This window comes from Agelaius tricolor, unplaced genomic scaffold, assembly GCF_023055355.1.
Source record: "Agelaius tricolor isolate 1412-34295 unplaced genomic scaffold, bAgeTri1.0.p SCAF_17, whole genome shotgun sequence".
NCBI classification, from domain to species: domain Eukaryota; kingdom Metazoa; phylum Chordata; class Aves; order Passeriformes; family Icteridae; genus Agelaius; species Agelaius tricolor.
The window spans coordinates 6,871,095-6,892,292 of NW_027269277.1; the positions used below are offsets into that span (position 1 = coordinate 6,871,095).

General features: G+C 42.5%; 1 protein-coding gene across 1 annotated transcript; it reads left to right on the forward strand.

Moving 5' to 3' along the window:
• The first annotated feature begins 2,945 nt into the window (after positions 1-2,945).
• Positions 2,946-17,048, forward strand: MOSPD1 (motile sperm domain containing 1). The gene is made up of 6 exons (XM_071442290.1): positions 2,946-3,090; positions 8,041-8,297; positions 8,479-8,554; positions 11,309-11,535; positions 13,479-13,640; positions 15,989-17,048. The coding sequence occupies exons 2-6, from the start codon at positions 8,144-8,146 to the stop codon at positions 16,018-16,020; spliced, it is 651 nt and encodes a 216-aa protein (XP_071298391.1). The 5' UTR covers positions 2,946-3,090; positions 8,041-8,143; the 3' UTR covers positions 16,021-17,048.
• Positions 17,049-21,198: the final 4,150 nt, after the last annotated feature.

Here is a 21,198-nt window from a genome sequence, read left to right on the forward strand (position 1 = left end):
CTTGATCCCTTAGATCTTAACTTAGCCTTATTCACCTGAGCATACATGAAACCTGCCCTTGTTTACATTGACTGTTTTAAAGACAGCAACAATTTAGGATGCATTTTCCTCAAATAATTTTATCTGTTCAGCAGCAAATGTGGCTCTCTGGCATGCTGTGCTCACTGTGTCCATAGGCACACCTCAGGGACCCAGCAGCACAGGCAGAGAGCTGAGCTAAAAGATTCCTAAGATGGAACTGGCTTGGCTCCAGCCAGTGGAGAGCATGGCAGAGAGAGCTTCAAGCTGTCTTTAACTCTCCTGTAGAGGCATGCCCTGGAAAGGATTACACTTTAACAGAAGTCTAGATATTTCCTCAACAGTGCTGTGATATGCAGCTCCCAAGGTCCACATCATTAGTCATAAGAACAAACAGTCTGAAACAAAAAATACACACAAGTTCGTCTAAGTCCCCAGTGACAGGGAATGGGAATACAGCTCGCTGCCACTGGAGGGGGGAAATTTAAAAAAAAACACTTTTGCTGGTGAATTAAAGTTACAAGAACAGCTTGGACAATTTAGGTTAAACAATTCTTTCTTCTATTGTAAGTCAGAACATGTCTGCTGCTTTAAGGTAGTTTAAATGCAATATTGTTTCTTCTGCTAGTCTTTAAAAGTGAAAAAAAATATTTGTTATGGAGACTTTCTAATAAATTGGTAGTAATTAGAAAGAAAACTCCAGTAATTTTCTACAGAAAGACAACATGAGGCCAAATGGAAAGTCAGACATGCTACTCCCTTTCCTGAGTTAATTCAAAGCCAAAGAGGATCTGCCACATTGTGCTATGGAGAAGGGAACTGTCAAAAAAAACCCAAAACATCACATTAACCATATTGATTAGTAAGAATTAAATACATTATGAGCTCTAGGTAAGGTTCAGATATATAAAGTGTTTAGCTCTTTATCTGCTCATTGTTTTCACATCAGATTTTGTAAACATACAATTTAATCCGTGTGACTTCTTCAGACTGAAGATTCATTAAAGGAGGCCCCTCATGAAGTGTTTGCAGTCAGCCTCTGCAACTGCACAGTGCCCATGTCCCAGGCCCACCAGGTTAGTGCTGAATACAGAACCCAAGCATGGTACCCTCTGTTATAAATGCTACACCATGTCCTTGTACCATGACAGATAAAGTGGAATATTTTGCTAATCAAGTGTGCAAAATGACAGGAATCAGGCATAATGCTGTGTTTCTGACAACTTAGGTAAATCTTTTCCATGATAAATGAGTTGTGAATCTCCCATATGAAGTATTTAAACAGATGGATGATCACCACAGCAACCAAAACCACCACAGAGTCATTCAGGAGCATTTCATCTCTGCACACTCCACTGTCAGGTTTCATGCTATAAGGAGGCAATATTTTATGTAACAGAAGTCTAGCCAATGCTTTTAGGTAACTCACAGCATGGGTGAGAGAGGAAGGAGACCAGCTCAGTTTTCAACAGGTGGATGCAAACCTTATCAAATGTGACAGAAAAAAGTTGGATCCTGGGAAGCTTACAGGGGCAGACATAATATCTGCTTTTAGAGAGTCTGAACTTCCTTTGTGAATGAACTGGATGAACTGGAAAATACCAATTTTTCTAATTAATGTGCTTTTAAGTCTAGCCATTTGAGATTATGTTTTTATTTGATCATTCTGTTTGTTATTAATTTGAATATCTCTGAAGCATGTTTATGTCTGCTGCTTCTCCTGAGACAGGTTTCCAAAATGAGGAGCACCCTCCATTGGATTAATACTCAGTAAAATCGTAATAATTTTCTGAAATTCTGAAAGGCTGATAATCTTTTTAAAAACAAGAATTCCAGTTTATTTTTAAACATGTAAAAATCTGAACTGATTTACACTCATCAAGAAACAAAATATTTTGCCACTTTTCACTGCATACATTTTCAGAAATTCTGACAAGATTATGATTTCTCTATACAATAATGTAACAATATTATGTAATTTGTGGCTGAAAGACTGAACTTCTAGTGAACCATTAGATCTGCAGAAAAAGGTGAGTGCTAGTACACACACCTTGCCTACGTTGGAAAATATACTTTTTAGAATTTATTTAATGTCTTCCATGATTTTAAATATGTTACTTCCTGTTCTGGATTGTCTCATTATGTTATTGTGAAACACTCATGGCTGCTGTGTTTATTTCACCACGGACTTGTGTTCATTTCACTGAACGGTAAAGCTTGGTAATGGGTAAAAGATTTTGCAATCCTGTACTGGGTGGTTCAACATAAATCTTAATTATCCACTTGACTTGCAACAAAAACATTTTTCTGTACTAAAGATCTTGAAGTTTGGGATGATACTGGGTGGTGATTACACATGGATTTGTTTGTATTATACAGAGGGGAAGTTGGGGGAAAAAACAAGGGAAGATGATATAGTGGATAATGCACATGATATAGTGGATAACTCACAGTACGAGCTGAAGTCCACAAAGAGCCTCACTGAATGAAAGCACATTAAGTAAATAAGAGGAATAAAGAACAAAGGTAAGAGCATGGAAGTGTTTACAGGGACAGTGTGTCCCGTTTAAGCCGTGCTGCTGGGTGAGCAGGCGGTCACGCCTGGATGTTCGCTCGCAAACCCTGCTGCTCTGGCTCTGGGCGACCCTTCCAGCGGGGACCTGCCCGCGATGGGCGGCATCGGGGCGAGCCCGCAGGGCAGAACGCACGGCGGCCCCGAGAGCAGCGGGAGCCGGGAGAGGGGCAGGAACCCCTCCGGGACGGGGCCAAACCTCAGGAATGAGGTGCAGCACCATTAAAAACACCTCCCGCAGGTGAGAGGCGCCGGGCCGGCCGCTGCCCGGGGAGCCGGCGGTGCTGCCGAGCGGGGGAAGCAGCGCCGAGCGCCGCCGTACCGAGCGCGCCGGAGCCGGGGTGCCGGGGCAGCCCCGACATGGCGGCGGGGGCGGGCGGCGGGCGGGGCGGTGACGCGGCGGCGGCGGCGGCCGGTCGGTCCCAGCAGCCCCAGCGCTGCCCGCAGTGACGGGCGGACAAAGGGGCGCCGCGCCAGCCCGCACCAGCGGCCCCGGGCGGGTGAGTCGGGCCGGGGGGCGACAGCGGGCACGGGGCGGGCGAGCGGAGCGGCACCCGCGGCCCGGCCTGGCCCGTCCCGGGCCGCGCGGACCCACGGGCCGGGCCTGCCGCCCCTGCCCTCCGCAGGCCCTGCGGGAGCGCGGCGGGGCCGGGACGAGGAGCGGGGCGGCGGCCGCGCTCCGAGGCCCCGGTCTGGAGCCGCTTCCCCGCGGGGCCGGGGCTCGCTGCGGGCGGTGCGGGGCCGGCTGCGGGGCCGGGGGTCGCTGCGAGGGGCGGCGGAGCGGGGCCGGGGCTCGCTGCGGGCGGTGCGGCGGGGCCGGACCGGGGGCGGTGCGGCGGGGCCGGGCCGGCTGCGGGAGGCGCCGTTATCGCGCAGCTGCCTCTGCCCGTATCGCTGCTGCTCCTCGCTGGAGAACAAAGAGGATCAATTAAGAGTGTGCAATTACCGCCGTGCCCTGCCGGCAGCAGGCACGGCTCGGAACGCCTTTGCTCCCGTCGCTCTCCCGGGGAAGAGTGCTCCCCTCTGTGAAGCCGAGGCGGTTTGGGGCCACTCAGCGCTAATGAGCGAAACACACGTTTAAAAATCAGCCAGTTTAGTGCATTAAACACAAACTTAAAGTGAGGAAATGGAGACTAAAGCACACGTGCCCTTGAATGTCTTCTCTAGGATCCTTGCAAGCCTGTAGCAGAATGGATCAGAAGCAGTGCACCGCTGTTACTTAATTTTTCACGGCTTTCCATGCCTCTTAGTTGTATTTGAGTATTTCCTTTTGTTAGTCACCTTTTCAGCATTTAAAACAATAATGTGGTCCTAATAAATTTTGCTGTCAGTGTCAGCATGATTTATGCATGTGGTCATCCATGCTAATAGTTAATGCTCTGAGACTGTTTCATTTTACAGCATCCTGGACACAAGTTATTGGTGACATTTTTCATCATCCTGTGGAGGGGTAAACAGTAGCAGTTTTGCAAAGTATCAGAGCAGCTCTGCGGGTTCAAAGGGAACCTTCCGCCTACTGAAATACTTTGTAGAATGTGTGCGCCTTCATAGATCAGCAAATTGAGGTGAGGTTAACCAACTTGCTCAAGGTCATGGAGTGTCAGTGACAGAGTTAGCAACAATGGAATCCAGCCATCCTGGCTGCTGGCTCTGTGCTCCCATCATTGGGTGACGCTCCCAAATAATTGCAGGTAGTTTAAACATTGGTTTGCGTAAGTGCACGTTGAGGCCTTCAAAACATTTTGGAGAAACAAAATGCTTATGCTGTGCTTCAGATCCCATGCTGCATTTGCATGTAGCTTAAAGTGATTGCTCAGTTTGGCATAGGAGGGAATTTTGAAGACTTTGTGGTTTATTTGGTAAATATGTGCTCAAAAAACACCAGTTTTACTGAGCATAAAGTGTAGAAAGACTTGTGTAGATTTAGGAGGTAGATCATGAGATGTAACAAAAGTAGATTACACTGTAATTAGGCAACTTTTAAATCAGCAGTGTGGAGGCATGACTGTAAAGAGGTTTTCTTCTGAATGAAGTGTTTACCCGATGACATTCTGTAGAGTTATTTGCAGTTGTTATGAAGAAAAACAACCAACAAATGCCCTGGGAAGCCATGGTGATGAGGCTGTTGGAAGTTAAAATGGGAACAAAAAAGTTCCTCAGTTGATTTATTTATTCAACAGATACTTGTTAAGTAAAAACAAATCACAATGGATGTTAATTCTGACTCTGGAGAGAAGTTACGTTTCGCTTTGTGTTTTTCTCTGTCAAGTTAAATTTATGAAGAAAGGGATTTCAAAGGAAACACTGGCAGATCTGTGCTATTGTGACACCAGCAGTATATATTTAGTAACTTCATGGAGGAAAGATCCCTATTGTGCTGAAAAAATGCCAGTGACAATTGTTTGTCAGGACTTCAAAGGGAGCTGGGAAGTGAGCTGGCATTGTTCAGGTGTTGCACGCTGGCCCTGGCAAATGTTACCTGTGACAGATCCCTGCTCCTGTGGGAATTCCATCCTGGGAGAAGCCCATCTGTGCAGTGCAGATCACAGGCCTGACACCACAGATCCTGGGCTGGGACAGGTTTGCTTGTGCTCACCTTTATGTGCTGCAAGTAATCGTGGTGACTTGACCACAAAATTTAGTGGTTGTGGTGCAGTGGGGATGCAGAAGAGCAGCAGCTGAGTTTCTGTTCATGAACTGTCTGGGGTACATGACCTTGTTCTCACCATTAGAGCTGCTCTGGGGTTAATCTGGGCAAAGAAGTTGTGGTGATACAAACTTCCTCTGTAAAAGTGTTGGCAGATTCTCGTTGATGGGAAAGATGTGCTGTTATCAAGAGTATCAGTACTAAACCATCACATCTCCCTATCACATGTGTGGTTTATCCATCAATCTTTGGGAAAAGTGCTTTTACTGCTGTCACTTGGTGAGATGCCCCAGCAAGGTGACTTCTCAGCTAAAACCATTGTCTCAAAAAGGATGCTGGTTTGCTTGCCTAGGAATACAGAAATTCATACCCTGAATGACACTGCTGTGTCAGCAGATGTCTCTGCTCTAGGCCTGCCAGATGTTGCTTTTGCAGGTTGGGGCGGTAGCTCCTCATCCAGCCAAGCTAAATAGGAAAAGGAAGCAATAACGGGATATTCTTTTTTAAGATTGGTGGCTTTCCACATGCAGGTTGTGGGATCCTGGGAGCTGTGCACTCTGTTTTACACAGATGTGTAACAAAAATGAGCCTGTTGATAGGTGTAGTGATCCATACCTCCACTGATACTGAGAATTGTGGGGTTTTGGACACTGGACACTTGCCATGGATGGAGCTGAAGAAACCGAAGATGTGGGATGAAGCCAGGAATTGGAATGAAACATGTGCAGTGTTTAAATAAAAAACTACAGCATCAAAATCATACTGATTATTATAAATAATAATTGAAAATTTTATTAAGCACAGTCAATTAAGTTGTGTAGCAGTAGCTTGCTCTTGATTTAATGGTAGCTGCAAATATTTATTTGAGAAAAATCCCTTTTGTTAATGTAAAAATTTGCCTGTATTTCTGTTACACATGGTGTGCAAAGTGTAGATAGATATGAGAACCAAAGATTCCAACATATTCTTACTGCATACTGCATTGAGCTAACTTTGGTATAAGAAATTTAAATAAATAATCTTCTGCCTATGACAAGCATCAAAAGGTATTTTGTATTCCTGTGTGCTGGCAGTTTTTCCACATTAGCTTTTCATATAGTCTTAATATGTTTGACTGGAACAACGAAACTCACTTTGCAATAGTGCATGAAGTTGTTCAAGAAACAATACTTACACTTGCTGTACAAAGTCATTCCAGAGTTTGTTGGTTCTTCTGAAACAAAAGGGATTCACTGTAATTCCAAGAAGCACTCAGAACCCAAATTGCCACTTAGGGAGCCATTTCTTTTTCTAGACTCTTCTTAATAAGGTAACAGAACATCAGCTTGGAACACTGTCATTGGGGATTTGTTTTCAGAATATTATTAGTAGCATTTCAGTGAAGTGGAAACAAACCTGTGCTCTGAAAAGGAACTGGATCATGGGGAAAGACATTCCAGTGAGATCCATGAACTTGAATTCTACAGGGATAATTTGCTATTTTAATACCTAAATAAATAAAATTAAAAGCTTAGTTTGTGAATAACAATCAGAATCTGTAAACCTGATGGTATGACAGATAGACTTTTGTAAACACATGAATGTGTGTCATGTTTCAAGTATGGAATATGTATCTGGTGCCTGCAAATGTGATCGTTGGGATGTTTAAAATGCGGAAACGAGTGTTTGTTTTTGATTGTTCATAGTGTTTGGGCTATTTGCTGCTAGAAATGTCAGAAGCTAAATTCTTTAAGGTGCAACTATCCAGTGTATTGAGCTGGAGAACAGGTAAAATGTACCTTATTCTAAAAAGCTCTATGGGAAGTGGAAATCACATCTAATGAGTCAGTAGGAACTTTTTGTTGTTTCAATACTTTTTGCTATAAAGTTAGACCTCAAAGGACACCTTCAGTTTGATAATTAATCTATAGAAGCTGCAGTAAAATGTGACCTTCTTCATGGGAGGAGAAAGACTTTGTTCTCTCTGTCATGTGTTGAGTCAATGGTATGTGCGCTGAGGAGTCTGGCCTTTATTTTATGAATTACATTTGGGATTGTTTCTTGGTTGGGTCATTGGTTCTGGTTTTAGTTCTGGAATGTCACTCAAAATAAAACAGAACTGTGGGGGGTGGCAGAGGGAGAATTGTGATGATTGTACTTTGGTTAGAGGTAGTGGTGGTAGAAAACCTGTCATCTCTTAATAAAACAGTGAATCCCAAATCTGCTGTTACTCATCCCAGTCATTTTTCCATTCATGACCTGTAACTATGCAGTTGGAACAGGGAGTTTGATTTAAACAAGACATGAAGGCGTTCCCCATTCCATTGTTCTGAATCCCTGGGATTTGACGTGCCTGGGTGCCTAGGTGAGGAGATTCCTAACTTGTTAAACCTCATCCAGGGAGGTCATCCCCACAGAAAGGTTCCTGCCCAAACAGTGACTCCTGCTGCCTCAGTGTCCTTGCATTTCCTCATTTCTGCCCTCGTGTTTCTGATGTGTTGCTGTCCTGAGGCAAGGATGGGATTTCTTTCTGCTGTCATTGCTTGGTTTGTGTTGCAAAGACCCAGCATAAGCAGCCCTAGTCATGATATACTGCACAGGTGCTTATCCATTTATTTTGTAGCAATTTGTTAAATAGATGGAAGCTCAGTGCAAATATTTTTTTCTATTTCAGTATTTTTGAAGGAACATAAGTAGAGGTAGATTCATAATCAAGCATCGTATTTTATATTTTTGCATCTTTGTTAACTGCCTCAGTTTAGTATAGACTTATGGAAATAATCTTCTTGCCTTTTCTCTTTTTTTTCCCCTTTTTTTCCTTTAGAATTGCCAAAATGCTTTGGAATTCTTAAACGATTCAAAAGCTGAAGTCTCTGAGGATACAAAAGCATAAGAACACAAGAAGCAGCAAGGAGGATTCAGTGCCAATGCAGCAACAAAAAAGACAGCCAGAGTTAGTGGAAGGAAATCTTCCTGTTTTTGTTTTTCCTACAGAACTTATATTTTATGCAGATGACCAGTCAACACACAAGCAGGTGTTGACTCTATATAACCCCTATGAGTTTGCCTTAAAATTCAAAGGTGGGTTTCTTAGGTTAAGTTCTATTTAAGGGCTAGTTGATGATCTTGAACAGTCCAATTATAATTCATGTAAAAATCATATCTGTGACAAAACCAAACTCGTCTCTCTACATGTATCTGTTGATGAACTGGTGATGTATTAGTTCATGATTTGTTACCACTCCTGTCCTTTTCCTTGCAGTTCTTTGTACAACTCCAAATAAATATGCGGTGGTGGATGCTACTGGTGCAGTGAAGCCTCAGTGCTGTGTTGATATGTAAGTAGAAGTTGGTTGGGTTTTTTCCTAATATACAACATTTTATTACCTTAATTTCCTTTGTTATTTAAGAGGTTGTAAATGACAGCATGCATGTTATAATACATAAGTTGGATAAATATATGTTTTCCTAATCTCCTGTATATACTTGTGGTTCTGATTTTTGCTGTTCTGTCCCTCTAGAGCAGAGGTATTACAATACTGGAGATATTTCTTTCTTTAATTTTGCCTTTGGGCATAAATAAAATGCCAGTAAATGCATCTTGTAATGTTTGTAAACCAGTTTGTAAACCAGGAGCGAGAGTAATATGAGCCTTCTCTGAGCACCTTTTTGTTAGAAATAACAAGAAAAGCAAAACCCCCAGGGTTGAGATTTGTTTGTGAGAAATATTTGTTTGCAGATTGGCAAAATGGAAATGTATGCAGTTCTACTGAGCACATTTTCCTGGGCCATGTAAATAAAGGTAGTTTTGCCTATCTTTCACCCTCAGATCACCCATCCTCAGATCTCTGTGCCTGCCCTTTATCTCTCCTGTCAGGTCTTAGCCCAGTAACTCAGAACAGAAGGAGGCTGCCTAAGTGACCACAGTAATGTACAGGGTCTGTAGGCTGCCGAAAGCTGAAGCAGAGTAGGTGTAAAAGCTAAAATAGACCAACTCTTTTTATCTTCTATTTGCCACATTATTTCTGTGGCAAATAGAATATAAATAATATACAGCTGAAGAAAATCTGAAGTACCTAAAAGAGCAGACTGAACTTTTTGAATAGACATTTTCCAAACTGTAAAAGACCACCTGGACTCTCTGTCTAACAAATGGCCATATACAGAAACACTTTGTCAGATAAATAATAACTGTTCTTGGGGAATGGCTCTTTATTCCTATAGACTGTTTTCCTTAGGTGCAATTTAAAAAATTCCAAAGACTCATGAAATAGAAAGGAAGCTTAGAACATGGAACTGCAAGGTTTCAGTAAGCAGGGGCAACAATGCTAAAAATGGAACTAAACAGGTCAGACTATACCAGTGTACCAGTGAGCTATTCCATTCTTTAGAAGACATTTACACAAGCTTGATTACATTTGGTTAAACAAATGTGTTTTATTAAATAAAGGAAAATAAGACTGTTCCAAGGGGATTTTTCTGTGCAGCAAAACCCCCCATCCCACCCCAGTGGTTGCTGTCGAAGGACAGTGTTTACTGCTAGGATATGAGCAGTACTATGCAAGTGTGGCCATTTGCCAGATAAACAGATATTCTACAGAGCTTCCAATTATGCAATGATCTCTAAAAAGAAACAGGAGAATGTATCTGTTTATAAGGGTCTGCAGAAAATATCTCCTTGCTTGGCAGCAGATACATGTTCTCCTAGCACAGTGTTATGTAAAGATTCTGTTTAGGTTGGTAGCTGGTACCATGGCACTAGGAGCAGGAACACCAGTTTAAAAGGAAGTGTTAAAGGAAGAAATCAGAGTTGATCTGCTGTACTGATATGCTGAGAGCTGGATGAATTAGGGTTGGTGGGGCAAAAAGCCTTTTGTTTTAGTGAAGGCAGTTGCCCAGCCAACACTCCACTTGCTGGAAGGCTGTCACAGGCACTCTGCTTTGCCTCTGAAGTGACGTAAAACATCACTGCAGCCTCTTGCTGAGGGGATGACTTGGTCTCTGTTTCTGTGTTGAATAGTCCATTCAAACCAGATACCAGTTGCAAGCACTGGCTACGTGCTAATGCTTGTAGATATCTTGATGTGATATAGTTCCTTTAAATAAGGACTGAAAAACAAAAATCTATTTCTTGCAGCATTTTAATGTATATAGTATCACAAAGATTGGTTTCTTGAAGAATTTTAAGACTCCTGTTCTGTGTTTCTAAGGGTACAGTCATTTTTTCCTCCCTCATGAGATGACAACTTTCTTCTTTGTATGTGTGTTCTTCAGATCAGCTGCTGTTATCTTGGAAACTTAGAATAACCTTTAACAAAAAACATCTGGAAAAATAGTTGAAATCCTTATTTACCCTAAGAGCTGATAACAATTCAAAACCCAAATGCTGTAGCTTTTCAATGCTAGATATGTATTCTCATGATGAATCACAAATGCAGAGAGGAGGCAGTTGAGCACAGCACTGCTCAGAGGTCTGTTTTGCTGTTGATCAGTGCTATTTTAAAGCTGTGCTTTTTATAGGTTCCAAACATGCTCTCAGTGGTGGGTTTCTGATTTTGAAAATCCCTAGCTGACTCTTGTCTATAGAGGGAATGAGTTTTGCTTCTGAGAAAGTAGAATTGCAAAGCTTTGAGCCTGGTTTCCTCCAGAAGCTGGACTGTTCTTGCCAAACACCTGCCCAACTCCTTTCCTTCCCTGGCCACTCCAGTCCCCTCAATCCTTTTAAAATCACTGGCCAGCATCAAACAACTTTGATACAGGAGGAAGGGACATCTTTCAGATCATTGATGTTTCATCAATTGGCAGCAGGGCCTCAAATATCGGCAAAGATGTGCTCAGGATAAAGAATTAACTGTCCTGTTTGGCCAGGAGCATTTATATTTGGGAATTAAAGCAAACATTGGGGGGGGAGAGAGGAGGTAAGATCAAGTATTCAAGAACATTGAGTGGTGGAGGAGGTAATGGAGGTCTGGATTATTCCAGTTTATCTGGAGGAGGGGAGACAGAGGGCAGACTTTGTGATATAGGATGTAATTCCACAACAGGCCTGCTTGTTAGCAGCTCACCTGTTTGAAAATGTTGTTTTTCTGCAGTGTGATTCGTCACAGAGACGTTCGGGCCTCTTACTATGGTGTCATAGATAAATTCCGACTCCAAGTGTCTGAGCAGAGCCAGAGGAAAGCATTGGGGAAAAAGGAGATTATTGCTACTCTGCTTCCATCTGCAAAGGAACAACAACAACAAAAGGAAGAGGAGGAAAAGCGAATAAAAGAACACCTGGCTGAAAGTGTCTTTTTTGAGCAGACTTTGTGTCAACCAGGTAACTGAAATCTTTTTCCTCTCCTATGTTCTGAATCAGTTTTGAACAGCTCAAGTGACTAGACTCAAAAACATTTTTTAAATTAAAAAGAAATACATTTTAAAATAATTTTTAAAAATAATTCATTTTTCTTACCTGTAGGACTGCTGTCTTTTTCACTTGAGGATGACAGTATTCAGGAACCCATTCTGACTATTCTGCTTATGCTGTGTTGATCAATCAAGGCCCTTTGCTGCCCTGTGTTTGTGTGTCATACCTTGGAGAGTGCATCCACTGTTCCTCTGGAGCAGGAGTTCTCATACAGACAATGGGAATTTATCTGTGAAAGGATGCTGGTTACTTTTTCCCTTGGGCTCTTTCAAAACATATGCCCCTTGTGAGTTTGTTCCAAACCCTTAATCCCCCATTTCCTGATGAGCAGGAAATATTGCCAGAACATCTTCTAAAGTGCTCCTTGTTCTGTGCCCTGTCCTTTGTCTGTCCCACAAGAACAGAAGAGCACAGTTGGTGGCTGAAAACTCTGCGTGTTTCATACACACACCGAGGAAGTGAATCAACAGTCTTGAAAACCTGGGCCAGACAGTTAAATGGAAGGGATAGGATATAAAGTGTCAAGTTTTACCTCAAATGAATCTGAACTGATTCTTGATTGTCTACATTCTTCTTACTTTTACTGATTCATACTGAAATGTTCTTATCACTGTTATATTTTTCAGGACAACAAAAACCAATTCCAGAAAATAGATGAACCTCCTTGAGGGTATTCATGTTGTTAAAATGAATGTTTCACTATTTATACTGAGTTTGTTGGCTGGTGAAACACTTTTAATTAAAAAAAAGCCCTCATAATAGATATTAGTAGGATACACAGTTAAAGCAAACCTACAAAGGTCTCTGGGCTCACAGAACAAAATGTTCCTGTGATAGTTGATCCAGGGCAGAGGGCCTGAGCCATCCTGAACAATCTGATACTGGTCTTACTCCAAATGCTGTTTCTCTGCTTAAAAACCTCATTGACTGTGGTATGTTGTAGTGAAAAGAGAAGCAGTAAACAAAGAAACTGCAGTTTTGCAACCTGGAAATAAGATTTATGACATTAAAATAGAGCACATATTGCTAGTCACTGAGAATAGGAGAAGTTGGTAAAAACATTGGCTATTTTCCAGTGGGTCTTAAGGATTTGGTTGGAGGTATTCAGCTAACATGTTAACAGCTCTTTTCAAAGATGACACAGTGGGCCTTTGAGTAGGTTCCAGCTGTTAAAGTGCAGGACAATAAAGACTGTGAAGGACTCTTTATTGTCTGTGGTTTGCATTTTCTTATTCTGATAATACTGGACTGTCAGAGTGGTGCACTCTCACAGTTTTTAAAGTAAGATTCAAATTTTACTGATTTGTGGCCTCTAAACTGACTGGCTCAGGTACAGCCCCTGAACCCTGTAAAGAATGAAGGGGAGCTCATCTGGCCCAGGAACCTGTGCTCCTGCTGCAGGCAGGTTTTGTTCAGGAGCTGTGAGCTTTTCTGCCTGTGCAGGTCTTTTGGGTGCTCAGATTGATGGATTACTGATCACTGAAGGAACATATCAAGGAATGGAGTCAGGATGCACAGGGAAACCTCAAGCATAGCTGAGACATCCAGCTGTCCTGAGTGTGTATATATAGCAACTGGGCCTGGCAGGCTCTGTTCCTCCAGAAGGGAGTGGTTTGGGAAGTCATGTGAAAACAAGTTCCAGCATCAGAACAGGGAGCAGCCTCCTCCACTGCAGAATGCAGAAGGTTTAGAAGGGTGGGTTTAAGACTTGGCTTCCACCCCCTGCAAACTGCAGAGCAAAAAGGAAAATCTGAGGATATTTCAGCTCCCATGTACTGCAGACATTTTTGCAGAATATTTAATGTTTATATTATTTAGATCTTCCTTACAATTGGTGCTTTGCTGCTTTTCAGAAAACAGAACTGCCTCGTCGGGACCTAGTTTACTCACAGTCTTCCTTGGAGTGGTGTGTGTTGCAGCACTAATGCTACCTACATTGGGGGAAATGGAATCCCTGGTGCCTCTCTACCTCCACTTAAGTGTGAATCAAAAGTTAGTAGCTGCTTATGTTTTAGGTGAGTACTTTGGACTTTAGAAACATTTCCCTGCAAAATCTATGAGTTTGGAAAACTCTACCTGTCTGTGCCAGTGGCCTTGGGAAACTGGATGGAAACAAAGCACCACGTTAGGTTTTGTTTTGCATCTCAGCTTACATCTTAATTTGTAGCCATGGTGATAGCAGGGTAAGTTAGTTATTGTGTTTTAGACCAGATTTGAGTTGATACCTATTGCACACAGGCCCCTACATGCTAATTTCAGCTTTATTTGATGATGGGCCAGTAACAGTCATCTGCCAACACACCTGAATGGAATGTGCTGTTTCTTACCCTTGCATTGCAATAGTTAATCTCTTGCAGAATGTAGAATGTGTCATTGTGTTTCTCTCTAGCCCCCTGAGCTGTTTTTCAAGGCTTGATTCTCAGTGCCTGTTTAATCAGGAGTTGATATAGGTAGCAGTAAGTTGTTGTAAACCCTGTCTGAGACCACTACCATGCCCAGTTCTTCCTGATTTGTAACCTGCTCCTGCATTAGCTAGCATAGATGAGTTGCACGTTTCATTTGTTATGACTATTTCTCTATAACTGTTTCAGATTTGAAGAACAGTCACACTAAGCTCAGTTCTCCTCTCCCACTACCTGGCAGAAATGAGGATTTAAAGGAAAAGAGCTAGGCAGCTCCAAACTGATAGCTAGAGGTGAGGTAGTGATGGGGAAAGGTGCAAGTTCTGATGGTTCATGCACACTCTGCTGACTCACAAAGGTCCATCTGCTGAAGTGGTTTGAAATCTCACTTGTGGCTCTTTGCCCAGGCTGGTGCTGATGGATTCTCAGATCAGGACCTTGCAGTATTCCTCACTTGGTTTTTATTTCTGCTTTTGAAAATTACTCCAGGTTCTGCTGGTGTCAGCTACAGTTTTAAACTTTTGACTTTATACATTTGCAAGAGCTGAACCTGTTTGTAGATTCCCTATGAAGTTTTGAGAGGTTTTGACTTCTTTGCTGGCAGTGCTTTTAGTGTTCATGGACAGATTCTTTTGTGTGCAGCTCTTGCTCATGTAGAAAGTCAATTGCTCTTGAGAAGTTGAAACCACTTTGTTCCACAGGGAAGTACAACTGGACTGTGGAGCATTTAATTGGAAAGGGTTGTTATACCACACAAACAGGACTCTATGATATTTGAGAAGGATCTGATTTACAGAAATGAGTTAAACCCTTTATTGTTGCAAGTCCCTGTACAAGTGGTGCAGGCTGTTCTGCAGAAGCCTCTGCTGTTCCTCTGAGGTGATGGAATTGATCCAAGCTGAGGATCCAGCAGCTGTGGGAGCACTGATTGTCTGAACCAGTACAGACCTTAAGAAATAGCTGAGCTGTAGTTCCTCTTTAAGGGATAAATGGCTGAACTAATGAAAGACAGTGCTTCTGCCCTCACCATTTTCATAAAGGAGCAGAGTTCCATCAGTATGGAGTGGCAGGAGATAAAACAGTCTCAGAAATGTCTTTATCCATGGTGAGATCTGTAGGTTTTAGCTGAGCTTTCTGCAGTGAAAAGCTGTTATAGTGACATCATCTGAGCCTGCAAGAAAGTGAGATTGCTCAAGAACTGATAAATTGTTATTTTGATGTTACATAAGGCTGGAATTCAGGGAGCCCCTGTGTTCTTCCACCTACCTCACCTTGTGCAATATAACCCATGGCTAAAAACTGCAGATTTGTACTTTTTCCTGTATCAGCATATAATTAAAATGAACTTTTCAGTGTTTCATGGGTAGGTTTATTAGCCCCTATTTCCTGTTTTCATCTGCTTTTAATAGTTTTTAACCTCTATCAGAGCTGCCTTTTTTTTCCTCCCTCTCTAAAGGTCACAACAAAGAGTCTGTTGAAAGCTCCCTCTGCAAACTGACAAGGAAGCTTAACATCTTTGTTGGAACTGGTCTTTGATCAGTTATTATTCACAGAGCAGAAAAAAGCCTTGGAGCCTTCAACTGATCTGCCTTACTGATGATTCAGCATTTGGATGACACTGCCCATAACTGGCCCCCATGAGGAATGGGGTTTGCTGTTACAGTTACCCCAGTCAAAAGTTCAATGTTAAGATTTTCCAGCAGAGAGGGCAATAATTGTTTGGAGTATTTCTACCTTCTTTGACATTCAGTTATTAGATGCACCACATGTCAGCATTGATTTTTGACTATGTCAAAATTTGGGGCAATACTTCTAATATTTAAGCGTGTACATAAATGCATTCTGCATGCATTTGTGTACTTCTACCATATTTTCTGGCCTGTGACAGGGTAAACTCTTTATTTTAAATGTTTTATTTTGAGTGAAATAGAAGTATTTAGTTCTTAATTCTTGTCTTTCAGGTCTCATCACCATGGTTATTTTGAGAACATGAGCAATGAGTTCATAGGATGTCAAACACCTTACTGTATATTCACATCATGAATGTGGACTGCCTTTTACTCCCATTTGGCTCATTAAGATGCTAGCAAAACTGTTCAGTGATTTAAGATACCTTCAGAAGTGTAATATATTTTAACTGTGTATAATAAATGAAAGACTCAAAGCACTTGGCGGTGCTTCTGTAACAGACAGCTATGAAATGTTCAGTGATACCTGTGAAAATAATTTGAAAAAACTTTTATATCTATGCCTACTGTAAAAAATCCTTATTAAAACAACATTTGTTATTTTTAGTCTATGTTCACATCAGTGCGTGATCACTATAAAAGCAAACTGTCTCCTGTAAAAACGCTCATTTGGTTTGTGGTTGTACCTGCTGAGGCTGGCACATAACACTTCTGTATATACATACCAAGGGGTGAGAGTCGTGACTGATCATTGAAGAAAATGAAAAATTCCATCAGTGGAACTGAAATAAACCATGAATTTTAGGTGAAGAAGTAATTCTCAAATTTCTTACTTCATCATTACCAATATGTCGTTGAGTGCTCATTTTCTTACCTGGGGAAAGAATTTCTTGCAACAGTCATTTTGTACCACAGTTACTAGACAATAAAACCAAGTTCTGTAATCAGATTCTTCATTTCTTAGGGATGCATGGAAGTGGCATTAATGGAAGCTGAACTCATACTAATACAAAATTAATAATTTTCTCTATTTTAGAGACCAAACTAAGTGAAACAGCAAAGGCATTTCTCTACATCCCTCCCCCCCACAGCTACCACAGGAACTTGTTTTCTATCAGAAACTCCTGCTTAAATGCCAGTTTCATATTTGAGGTGAACATTAATCTTGTTTCATACAACAAGTATTTCCCTTTATTTGACATTTCATTGTCGAGATGTTAATTCTAAAAGGGCAGCTATTACTGCATTGGATTCATACAGACAAATCTTTGTTTGTAAGAAGTCTATAGAGTATGCTCTGATATGAATAATAAAGTTTGAAAATCAAACCTTTCCCCCTGCATGTTTCGGGTTACTTTTCTGCTTATGCATAGAAATACAAAGAAACCATGCAAAAAAGTGTTTATTAAAAAAAAAAACAAAAAAATGAGAAAGAGAAGTTGAAAAAGTTGTTAACCACTATGTTTTTTCTTATACAATGCTACTCCAGTTTGATTCTCAGAAGAGCTGGGATTGTGTCATAGATCAATCAGCATCAGATGATAAAGTCAAACATTGACTAAGGAAAAAAACCAAAAAAGGTTCCCAGCTGGTTTAGAAGGCCGGATGCCAGAGCCTGCTGCAGGTGCAGCACTGCCCTCCAACACTGAGCTCATGGCTGGGTCAGTGTTTTCCTGCCTCTGCAGGGCTCTCTTCTTGAAGCTTCACTGTTCCTCAGTACCTGCACTGGATTCTGATTTTCTCCAGGTGGTTTAACCTGCTGCTGCCTGGGGAAAGGTGAGGGAGTGGAGCAGAAGTTGGGGAGATAAAAGTGCCACGTGGTACTTTATCTTAGCACCCAACAGCCTGGCTAAACATTTTCCTGTGCCCAAGCTGATCAAAAAAGCGCAGGGAAAAAAATATTAAATGCACAGAGTAATTCAGCAGATGTAGATAAAACTGGTGCTTGGGTGAAACAAGGATGACAAGTGTGAATTCTGACTTCTTTCTCCTTCAGGGAGGTTGCAGCACACTGCAGAATCACAGATTTATCCCAGTTATGAAAACAAGACCTGGGGACTGTTTCAGTTCAGCACTGAGGGAGAACATATCAAATTATGTTACAGCAGGGCACCAGTAAAATGTTACCAGGTGGATACACAAGATTTTGAAGATATTTCCTGATTTTATGTATATTCATGTCCATGCACAAACCTCTGGTACTTACATACTAGAGTTTCAGAAAACACTGAACACCTTTGGAAATAAGACCCGAGACACCGAATATACCTCTTAGAAACACCAGGAAAAACAGTCAAGTGTTCACGTCATTTCCCATTCCTGATTCCTAACACAAACAAACAGTCATTTCCTTGCAATGGGTGAGTGTTTGCAGCAGACAGTTGGGAGGGCGTTGAGATCATCCAGCAGAAACAATCCTGCTGCTTACCCACGCCTGCCGTGGCACGGCTGCCTCAGAGGAAGTGGGAATGCTTTGGGGAGCATCCCTCCCATGGCTTGGTACACGATCTTCCCGAGCTGTCTGCACTTGTCTGGATCAGAAAATCCTGAGGTGATCGAGTTTCTCTGGAGGAATGAATCACAGAGTGCTTGAAACTTCAGCAGACCCAGTGCACTCCTGCAGAGCTCCAGGGACAGGAGGGGCTGCCAGGGAATCAGTTCATTGCACCAGCTGATAATGGAGCCCTGGTGTTTCCACCCCCTGGAAACAAATCGGCCCCAAATCAGCCCCTGCAAAGGGAAAAGCTGAGCTGCTGCTGCTGACATGGCTCAGACATGCCCCAGGAAGACAATGGGATGTTGCAGTCACTGCTCCTCTTGAAAAGCTCCACAGGGATGTTTGCAGCAGCTCCAGGAGGAGCCCATGAACAGAACTGTGCCTTCAACAAAAATAAAAGCAGAGAAATCCTGCAATCAGCTAATTAAGAACTGTCAAAGCCAATCATGTGTTATTTCATCTTATGCTAATATGTACAAGTATCTGATGACCAACAAGCCTAAACTTGAAAGAGGCTGCCAAATAGGTTTGGCAATAAATCATTGTATTTTAGTCCTTATTTGTCAATGTACACTTAATATACCTGGCTTTCCTTATAAATGCCAAGTTCCAACACCCCTTTTCTTTGTCAGGAGTGTGAATCTCACACTTCAAACACACTCAGGGCAACATCAAATTTAAGGATCACATCTTAAAAAACCTCTTGTACAGGAGGCCTTAAAAAACCCCCAAGCCTTGAATCATCTGTGCCAGGTGGGTTTTGAGTTGTTGGGCTGGAGCAGCTCAGCTGCTTTGCCCTCTGACCTTGCATGAGCCCCCCTGGGCAGAGGGAAGGGAACAGTGATGCCCTACAAGGCCTGCAGGGCTGAGCAGTGCAGCCACTGCCCCTCCTGCCACCTGTGTGCCCATGGAGGGGCCAAGTGGCCCTGGAGAACGGGTTCCCTCCGTGTCCCTGGGAAATGGGGCACTCCCTGCTCGCTGCAGGCTAGGGCAGGCACCATCTCTCACAGAGCTGGAGGAGAAACAGCCAAAGGTAACAGTGCTGGAGTCTCTTTCCTGCAAGCATAATGAGGAAATTCAATGAAGACTGAAAGCACAGAAGGAAAGTGAAGTTCGCAGCTGCCAGCAGCCGTCACTCACTCGTTACTGCCCCACAGGAGCTGTGAGGATCGGGAACCCCACGCAGGCAGCAGGAGCCACTTCCAGCCAGGGACCTCAGTGGAAGGAGAACAAATGCATCCTCCCCAGAGGAGAGCAGGAGGAATGAACACGGGCAGGCGACACTCGCAGCATCTCAGTAAAGCCGAGTAAGGAGTTTATTCACTCACTTTTGGTGTATCTTTGTCTCCTTTAGAAGCTCTCCACTGAACGCTAACGAGCTGTTTGCTCTGGATAATGAGCTGCAGCTAATCACAGCTGCACATCAGCTCTAGGAAATCTGCAAAGCTGATTTTGATATGACCAGTACAACCACGCTGACGATGAAATGTGGGATTACATGCAGGCAAAGTGACCACACTGGTCTTCAAAACAGCAGAGGCTGCAAAGAAATCATTTAAGCAAGAGCACAACCACGATTACAGCTATGGTTGTCTCCTCAGCGTGAGGAAAAAGGCTGGTAAGGTATAGCTGAGTAATGGAACTTAAATCCTTGTTTCCAGTTTAAAAAAAGAAAAAAAATAGCCATAAAATTTTCAATAGCAAAATATGATTTACAGTAACAAAATGAGAGTGTTCTCTAGAAAATGGCACACTCAGTGGCTTGAGGTATGAACATGAAGGCATTAGAGGAACATTTGCTTTAACAAACAAAAAACCACCATCAAGAGACTGCAGTAGGGAGAAAACCCGTGTTCCATCAACGCCTTTCCCTCAGGAATGTGCCAGGAATCTCCACAATCCAAACCGACTGCTGAAGTGAATGCACTTTAAATGAAATGATTTTGATGTATTTTTAGCAGGAAGATTCTTGCAGTCATTTCAGTGCGAGCTGTATTTAAACTGGCTTGAGAGACAACCCGGTACCTGATTTCTGTGCCACACACCCTGACATGTGCTGTGCACATCATGGCTTTGATTTTTCTCCACACAAGGACAGAAAATAACCAGGAGAACCACATTTCCAAAGATTAGTCCCTGCACCAAAACCTGCTTCCTCTTGAGCAGCTTTTCCTACCTGGGTTGACATCCAGGAAAAACCTAACATTTTATATGCAATTATTTGTCATGGAAGGAAGTCTTAAAATAGCAAGCATCTTCTAAGGCTCTTAAGAAGCAAATAAAAGAAAAAAAAAACCAAACTCACAGAAGAATTTTATATTTGATAAATGCCAGATTTGTCTGAGGAATCTTTGTGGCACTGGGGATGTCTCACCAGTTCCTTGAGAGACACAGGGGAGCCAGCACGAAGGGGTGTGGAGGCTGTCTTTGGTTTTGGTTTGAATGCTCCTCCCCCCTTCTGAAATTTCTGCTCCCAAGCCAGCTACTGGAGTCAAACAAGGTTATTCTCCTTCAGCTTTTTTTTTTTCACCTCCTCTCTTGTCCTTCTACCACAAAGCCCCAGTGCTGGAAGCAGTCTCAGCGTGTGTGGGGTCTGGGTCTTTGGGATGTAGGGGGTCTGCCTCGAGTGCTCCATTCCAGAGGAAAAGAATCTCCAAGGCCTGGTCTAGATGGCAACTGCTCTCAAGTTTATCAAACAAGGATGCTCCCAACAGATATGCAGAAATGGGAAGGCTCCACTGGTACTGGTAAAACAATCACTCCAAGAAAATGAACCCGAGGTGACAATTTTTACACCCAGTTATTGAAAAGGATTCTTGCCAAGCACTCCTCTCTGTGTCAGTAAGGTTTTAATTACTGTGCTGTAGCTGTAAACACTCAGTTGCATGTACAAATATTTTAACTTGTTGCTTCCAGGAGAAGAGGGATCAACTTAAACTCCATCTGCCTGTTGGTGATGAGAAAGGTTGCTTAAAAGAGGATAGGA